Source organism: Perissodus microlepis, chromosome 20, assembly GCF_051167445.1.
Source record: "Perissodus microlepis isolate ML-2025 ecotype Zambia chromosome 20, ASM5116744v1, whole genome shotgun sequence".
Lineage (NCBI taxonomy): Eukaryota > Metazoa > Chordata > Actinopteri > Cichliformes > Cichlidae > Perissodus > Perissodus microlepis.
Window position 1 is genome coordinate 34,187,849 of NC_140480.1, and position 8,990 is coordinate 34,196,838.

At 49.3% G+C, this 8,990-nt stretch overlaps 1 protein-coding gene across 1 annotated transcript; it reads left to right on the forward strand.

Moving 5' to 3' along the window:
• The first annotated feature begins 6,924 nt into the window (after positions 1–6,924).
• On the forward strand, positions 6,925–8,990 carry LOC146365025 (protein CFDP2-like). The gene has a single exon (XM_084916191.1). It carries the CDS (start codon positions 7,049–7,051, stop codon positions 8,354–8,356), a length of 1,308 nt encoding a protein of 435 aa, XP_084772317.1. The 5' UTR covers positions 6,925–7,048; the 3' UTR covers positions 8,357–8,990.

An 8,990-nucleotide genomic window follows, 5' to 3' on the forward strand; every position in this document is an offset into this window, starting at 1 on the left:
AGGCCATGGAGCGCCTGGGCATTGCGCAGCGCTCGAACAGTGCCTGGGCCTCTCCACTTCACATGGTGCCCAAGTCGGAGGGGTGGTGGCAACATTGAATGATTGATTGATTGATCATACTTTATTCATCCCGAGGGAAATTGGGTTAAGGCTGCCAGCCTTGCCAGCGCCATCTTACCCTTCCGACCATACATACATTACACAAACATCACATGGGGAAGACAGGTCAGAGAGGTATAACAATGGAAAATGCACAACATGAGGAAAGACGAGGAGAAAAAAGAACTCCCCCCAGACTGAGCTCCAACAGGGAGATCAGTTTGAGAACAGAAAAAACCACCTCAGCACATGAATCATCACATCTCACAACACAGAAGACATGAGCTTCGAAGGCGTTCGGAGGGGGTTGGGGGGGGGGGGGGGGGGGGGGGGGGGTGAGTGTAGGTCTGTGTCAGTGTACATGTATGTGTTCATGTGTGTGTGTGTGTGTGTGTGTTCCGTGTTCAACCGAGAGAAAGTGTCTCTTTACACGGTTAAGCAAAAGTCAACAATCTTCGATCAACGCGGATGGCCTTGAAGGAGGGACAAAGGGTTCTGACAACAATCCTGTTATCATGGAGAATTTTGTTGTTTCAGTCAGCTTCAACCTTGGCTGGCCTTCAGCTGGTGCCAGTGCGAACAACTGCATCCAATTTTTACAGTTGGTCTAATTCTCTCAATTATGTGTTATCCATATTGCAGAGCCATGAGCTTCTCCAAGATCTTATCCATATTGTGTTCAAAACACAGTCTGAGTACTCACAGCCCTGCCAATTGTCTATCATGTCGAACAGCCTTATGGGATTTTGAACAGCTGTAGCTGCTTCTTGTACTTCGATAAGCCAGGTCCAATCAGCCAGAACTCTGTTATCGTGGTTCCGAATTGGAAAATGTCGTTCAGTGTCATCCATCGAGATGCCTGCTTCATGCTCCTCACACCCTCAAGCAGATCGTTACATGGACGAACCTTTTGAATACAAACGTGTTGATCCATACAGGTGTACACACAAGTGATCAAAAACTACACCTTTCTTGGTTGCTACTTCAAAGCACGTTGTGCACTGTTGGTCCTACGTGCTGCACAATAACATTCAGTATTTAGTATTTACTGTTACTTACATTTATTTAGTTTATTGCAATAATGTTGTGTGTATTGTGTTGCTGTCTTTTTGCTTGCTTTCTCTTTTTTTCTCTCAACAGGTAACCCAGGTGATTTCTTTTCTTCTTTTTTTAAAGCTTCCTCTCTCTCTCACTATCCCTCTTCCTCTCCCTTTTTTCTTTCTGTCTCTCTCTCTTTCTTTCTTTCTCCCTTTCCTATCCCTCAGTCATGTCTTTCCCGTTTCTAATAACTTAAAAAATTAATAAAATAAAATAATAACAAAGGTCAATCAAATGGACCAATACAGCAAGGCTGTGATGATCCATTTGGTAAAGTAAATCTGTTGGGCATCTCTCTTGGCCTTCAGACAATAATTCTGATTGCTAAAGAACCAAACAGGACAGGCAAAAAGAAAAAGAGGAAGAGAAAAAGTGTACTCACATTTTTGTATTGTGTGTAGTTCATTTTACTTGAGTCTGCCATGCTCTGCAGGATCCTTACATCCACCATGTTTTCTATGGTGGCCAGGTCTGTGTATTTCTCTCTGCAGTAACTCAGAGCATCAGTCCAGTTCTTCCAGTCATAAACAAAATGGTACTGACACTCAACATATGAGGAGCCTGAACACAGCCCTGCAGATATAGATGTGAATACTGATTTTACATTTATGCTTAAAACAAAAAAGTAAGAAATCCATCTTAACTTTCTCATTATATTTTAATCTAATAATATCTACTTTTATGTGCAGTAAAATAACTTAGAATTTTAATGTTTCGAGTATATAATGATTTAACAATTTGGTGCAAACTATGATTCTGTTTTCAGCACAGCAATGAAAGAGAAAAGTATTGTACAGCTAATATAATAGTTCCTAAAGGTTTCACAGTGCTGATGTTGCGTTAAAGAAAAATGATAAAAACACATTAAAATACTCGCCTGATGCAGCTACGATAAGCAGAAAAACCTTTTCCATACTTGTCTGCTTCGTGTTTCTTATCCGACTGAACATGCAACTGATCTTTCAGCTTGTCTCATGCAAAGTGATTATAGGGAAAATATTTGCATTCGACACCAGTTTGTTTGTTGCTCACTGCCTCCATCTTTGTTTAATGAGGTTCTACTGAAGCCCGTGTTTGGTGAAGAGTGAGGCTTTTGTGAGTCTTGCTTGTTCACAGGTGCAATGACGTCACAGGTGTACCTAATACACACTCCAGTGAATCACCTCAAAACAAACTGAAGCAATCTGATAAAAACAAAATGTAACTTTTATAGCAAATATAAGTATGTTCTAATTTTAGCTTCAGATGAACAAAAAAAAGGTTTTTAGATTTTAAAAGTAAAGTAAGACATAAAAAATATGTTTGACATGTGGCAGCAAGTAGTACATTTCTTCTTTTTCTTTGAGATGTTCCTTTAGGGGTTACTGTAACATAAGAGTGTTTATTATTCCCAGAGCTGGTAAGTCATGGTGGATGATTTGCCTCCACCCTGTCTCTACCTCCTCTTCTGTTACATCTGGCAGCCTAGCCTGCATAAGTGGAGGGCTGAGCAAGGCGATGACCCGAAGGTCCACCCCCAGCACCGTCACCACGTGCTTGTCTGTAGACAGAGGAGCCTCAAGAGTGAACTCGCAATGAGACAGTCGAGGTCAGACACATAGTCCCAGCTACTGGGCGTCCCCGTGCTGGCCGTGTAAGTCCATGACACACAGGCCAAGCACCAACAGGGAGCCAGCATCGCAGGCTGGGGGACACTCACTCACTTGCTGAGGCATCAAACACAGCGAGGACCGACCGGCGGGCAAGTCGGCAAATGCGGCAACACGCCAGGAGAACACAGCCTGCAGTTGCAGCAGCCTATATGCCAGACAGAGACTGGCCAAGGAGGCTGGAGAACACACATTCGCTGGCTGACGTATCAGACACAGCGAGGCCAGACTGGCGTGTAAGCCGGCGAATGCGGGCAACATGCCAGGGGAACACATTAAGCGGCTGTAGTGTAGCCGCTGGAGAGGAGCTCCAAGCCAGGGACGCGACCCGCAGGTCGCCCCAGGGCCAAGCAGCACAACACACTCACTGGCTGGCTTATCAGACACAGCGAGGCCCAGCTAACATGTAACGGGCAAACCGCCTGCAGGGAGCCTGACGCTGCGGGCTGGAGAACACTCACTCGCCGGCTGAAGAATCAGACACAGCGAGGCCCGGCTGGCGTGTAAACCGGTGAAGCGCAGGCAATACGCCAGGGGAACACAGCCAGGAGCCGCAGCAGCTGATATGCCAGAGAGAACCCAGCTAAAAAAGGCTGGAGAACGCACACTCGCCGCAGCGAGGCCCAACTGGCGTGTAAGCAGGCGAATGCGGGCAACACGCCAGGGGGAGACAGCCCAGAGCTGCAGTGCAGCCAGGGACATGACACGCTGGGAGTGGCAGCTCACTGAGCGGGACCCGCAGCATGTGGAAAACGTGCCAGACAGTGAGCCAGCGCCGCAGGCCGGAGAACTGTCAACCGCAAGCCGAGCCTTCAGACGCCGTGAGGTCCGACTGGCGTATGAAGCCGGCGAAGCACGAGCAACAGGCCAGGGGAACATAGCCTGCAGCAGTGCTGGCCACTAGGCCCAACTGAAAGGATGTCAGGAGGGAGGAGGGCGGCTGGAGGACAGCTGAGCCTAGGCGCAGAGTCCTCCCCGCCTCAACTGAACATGGCCGTCTCCACACGCCCGTATAGGCCCCTCAGCTTCTTCATTGTGAGGTGGCCGCAGGGCAGACAGGCAGTTCCATCAGGCAACCCTGGTCGGCTGACCGGAGAGCATCATAAGCATCAACCTCCTGACAATCAAACCTCCACCAGCCCAGGCCTCAGGAAGGCGGGCCCACGGGAGGGAATGCTGGTATAGATGTGAATACTGATTTTACATTTATGCTTAAAACAAAAAAGTAAGAAATCCATCTTAACTTTCTCATTATATTTTAATCTAATAATATCTACTTTTATGTGCAGTAAAATAACTTAGAATTTTAATGTTTCGAGTATATAATGATTTAACAATTTGGTGCAAACTATGATTCTGTTTTCAGCACAGCAATGAAAGAGAAAAGTATTGTACAGCTAACGTAATAGTTCCTAAAGGTTTCACAGTGCTGATGTTGCATTAAAGAAAAGTGGAAATGATAAAAACACATTAAAATACTCGCCTGATGCAGCTACGATAAACAGAAAAACCTTTTCCATACTTGTCTGCTTCATGTTCCCTATCCGACTGAACATGCAACTGATCTTTCAGCTTGTCTCATGCAAAGTGATTATAGGGAAAATATTTGCATTCGACACCAGTTTGTTTTATGCTCACTGCCTCCATCTTTGTTTAACGAGGTTCTACTGAAGCCCGTGTTTGGTGAAGAGTGAGGCTTTTGTGAGTCTTGCTTGTTCACAGGTGAAATGACGTCACAGGTGTACCTAATACACACTCCAGTGAATCACCTCAAAACAAACTGAAGCAATCTGATAAAAACAAAATGTAACTTTTATAGCAAATATAAGTATGTTCTAATTTTAGCTTCAGATGAACAAAAAAAAGGTTTTTAGATTTTAAAAGTAAAGTAAGACGTAAAAAATATGTTTGACATGTGGCAGCAAGGGGGCCCGGACGAGTGAACCCGTGTCTGGGTCGCCTGATTCCGGGCCCCTCCCACAGCATTCCCTCCCGTGGGCCCACTCCAGTGGTAGCCAGAGAGGATGGAAGCTTCTTCAACATCCATCTCACAATAATCAACCCCCACCAGCCCGGGCTTCACAGAGGCGGGACCCTGGGAGGGAATCATGTGGAAGGGCCCCAGAACCAGGGAAGCCAGACATGGGTACACCCGTCCAGACCCTACTCCAGTGGCAGCTGGAGGGGACGGAAACTTCTTCAACATCCACCTCATGATAACCAACCTCCACCGGCCCAGGCCTCGCAGAGGCAGGGCCATGGGAGGGAACGCTGCAGCCATCATCCTCACATAGCCTGAGAGGCACAGGATTGGGGCGGACCCCCTGTACCCAGCCCGCCTGCAGCCCCATAGCGGGAGCGACAAAATGGCCACCAGCAGAGCATAAGTAACCCTCACACCCCTGTAGGGCACGTCGCCCTGCCCAGGGAAGGTCCAAAGGGGCAACCAGGGACCGGGGGGCAACGGGGGAGGGGCCAAAGGCAACTACTCCCGCCATGCACGGTAGCATCCAACTGTGGGCAGGGGATCATAAACGCCAGGAGGCAGGGCACACACGGCCTGCAACCAGGCCAAGCAGGCAGTAGCGGCACCTAAGACAGTGGGCACTGAGGTTGCGTGATAGCATCAACCTTGAGGTCCACTCTACTAGATGGCACCTCAGGAAGAGCTAATTCCCACACCCGGCATGCTCCAAGCAAGAGCTGAAGGGAGCCATCTTGCCCGACACTGTACCTGGGGACCAGCAGGGGGCAGACCAGGGACAGGTGGGCAACACCAGAGGAGAGGATGGACGCTTCGTGTGGGCTGCCATACTTCTGCTACCAAGCAAGGGGGCGGGGCCACACGCTAACCAGGAAGAGCTAACAGGTAGCCGGCGCAAGCCGCAACCTGAATTCCCCTTTCACTGTTTATTAGCTCCTGCGTCACAGTGCTGACTGGTAAAAGCATATGCTTGGAACTCTGACACATTTCCCCAATGTAGCCGAGCTACGAGCGGAACCCCGTTTGCTGCGTTAACCTGCGAGTTGCGGGCGACACGCCAGACAGGCTAACCGGCTGGAATGCTACTCGCAGGGCAGCTAACGATAAGCTGGCACGAACCGTAGCATAATTCCCCACTGTTTATTCCCCACAGTGTTAAACAGGCCAACAGCGAACGCTTGGAACGCTGAAGCTGTATCCCCTCTGTGGTAACACACATAGCAGCCGAGCTTCACAGTGCCAAGGCGATAGCGTATGCTTGAACGCTGAAGCCGTGTCCCCGCTGTGTTTCCTCACTTTAGCCGAACTAATTGCTAGCCGGCAGCCGCACAGCGTGGTCCGACCGGCGCATAAGCCTGTTTTTTAAGAGACCAGTGTTGGACTGTAGAACTGCTTTGAAATTCATATGAGCTGTTCGCACTAAAGTAAAAAATACCATCACTTATGCGGATACCCCCTCTCGGCGCCAGCTGCAAGGCCGGAGCTGAACAAAACACCCTGATAACGACTGTGTTTAGTCTGTTCCTTCCCATTCCATGCAAGGCCACCTGGGTTGGCTGGAAGACTGTTTACTTAGCCTGGCAGGGCGACGGACACTGTCTCAGCTGAACTATGGACACGCACACACATACATATACTGATACTGATAAGCAGTCACCGACGCATCACCCTCCCTACCCCGGATCCAACGCCACCTCCAACGCTTACCTCCCCTCTGATGTGGACATCGGGTCAGTTGGAGGCGCAGTCAAAAGATTGCAGCGGTCCCAGATCAGATGTACACACTGGAACTCTTTCCCATGTTTCTCGTCTGTGTTTATTGTGCTGTGGTGTGTTGATACCTGTGCATTCCTGTATTATCCTTCTGTGTTACACATTTCGATGTTTTTTTTTTCCTCTCTACCTAGCCTGACCTGTCTCCCCAATGTGATGTTTGTGTATTGTATGTACGGTCGGCAAGGTCTGTCATCTCGGTTGTGGGCAAAAGACCTGCAACTGACAAATAAAGGCTATCTCATCTCATCTCATCTTTTTTTTTTTTTTTTGCTAGGCGATATGCCGGGAACTCTGCCATTGCCGGTCCCAAGCCCGGATGAGAAAGGAGGAGGGTTGGGCGTGGGGCTAGCAACCCCACCCTGTAAAAACTCCAACTGCTACGGAAACAGCAAGTGAATCTCATTATCGACTGAATCAGGGCGAAGATGATCGGCAACCCTTAATGACGGCAGTGGAGAAAAGCCCTCGGGTCGTCCACTGCCCGATGCGTCGACCAATTTTCGACCCAAAAGAAACTACTCGTTATGGAATATGGAATGTACGGACTCTGTACCAAACAGGTAAATTGGCCCAGCTTCTATATGAATTTGACTCGTACCGTATGGACATCTTGGGCATCTCAGAAATGCGATGGGCAGGAAGCGAGAAGATGGTTAGTGATGGAAAGATGGTGCTCTACTCTGGCCATGCCCAAGACCATGCACGTGGCGTGGGCTTCATCCTCTCACGACGTGCAACAACATCATTGCTGGCCTGGAAGCCCATTTCAGACCGCCTAATCTTGGCTTGTTTCCAAGCTAGGCATGTGAAAGTCACAATTCTTCAAGTATACGCTCCAACAGAAGAGGCTGACGATACTGACAAGGATGGTTTCTATGCGATGCTCCAGGATGCCATTGACAACTTCCCACGTCATGATTTGCTGATCGTGGGCGGAGATTGCAACGCGCAAATAAGCAGTAACCGGGACGGCCTGGAATCGACTATCGGCCCGTTTGGAATCGCAGCAATGACAAATGAAAACGGTGGGCGGTTGATCTCGTTCTGTGCGGCAAACCGGCTGACCATCAGGAACACCTTCTTCGGCCACAAGCGGATATACAAGGCGACGTGGAAGGCCCCCGGTGGCGGATATACAAGCGAGATCGACTACATCTGCATATCATCCCGCTGGGCATCCACCATTAGCGATGTTAGGGTGTGGCGTGGAGCCGACATTGACTCTGATCACTACCTGCTAATTGCCAAATGTAAACTTCACCTGAAGCGCCTCCAACCACGACTGCAGCGGCCAAGTCCTTTTAACATTCAACGCCTAAAAGACGCAAATACGGCAGCGGAATTTCAACTCGAATTGAGAAACCGCTTCCAGCTCCTTGCTGTGGAAGGAAATAACAACGAAAATCCAGATACACTCTGGGATGAGCTAAAAGAGGCTGTGGTCGGTGCAGCAGAATCGAAGATTGGTCGCCGATGGGGCGCCTTTAAGGAGCGCTGGATCTCCGACCGTTCATGGGAACTTATAGATCAACGTCGCTTGGCAAAGTCAGTTCGGGACCAGGTGGCCATGGCCACCTACCAAGACCTTGCCCGACAGGTCAAACGCAGCTGCCGGCGTGACAAGCGTGAATGGATCGAAGCTAAAGGCATCGAAGCCCAAGAAGCAGCCGATCGGAACGATACCCGAACCTTATATCGCATTGTACGAGATCTAACTGGGGCTCGTGGTGGCCGCGGTGTTCCAATCTGAGACAAAAATGGACGTGTCCTCCTTACTGCAGCTGAACAAGACCAACGATGGGTCGAACACTTCCGCGATACTCTGAACCAACCTGAGCCACCCCAACGGTTCGAGGCCGAAGACCTGGCACCTTCCATGGATCTTCTTCCTGTCGATATCGGACAAATCAGCATCACTGAAGTCAAGACAGCGATCCGACTCCTCAAGAGTGGAAAGGCCACAGGCCTGGATGAAATCCTCGCCGAAATGCTGAAGCATGGCGGACCCCATCTTGAAGCCGCCCTTACAAGACTCCTAAACGCCTGCTGGTCAACATCACATGTACCCGATGATTGGACAAAAGGCACCATCATCAAACTTCCAAAAAAAGGTGATTTGGGTGACTGTAACAACTGGCGGGGCATCACGTTGCTGTCGGTACCCGGGAAAGTGTTTTGCCTCGCTCTTTTGAATCGGCTACGACATGCAGTGAACGAAGGCTGGGTTTCGGAGTGGCCGGTCATGCGTCGAGCAAATCTTCACCCTCCGCATGATCATTGAACAAACATTGGAATACCAAAGGAAGATTTCTATTAATTTCATTGACTTCGAGAAGGCTTTTGACAGCGTCCACCGGCCGACTCTATGGGCTATCCTACGCCAC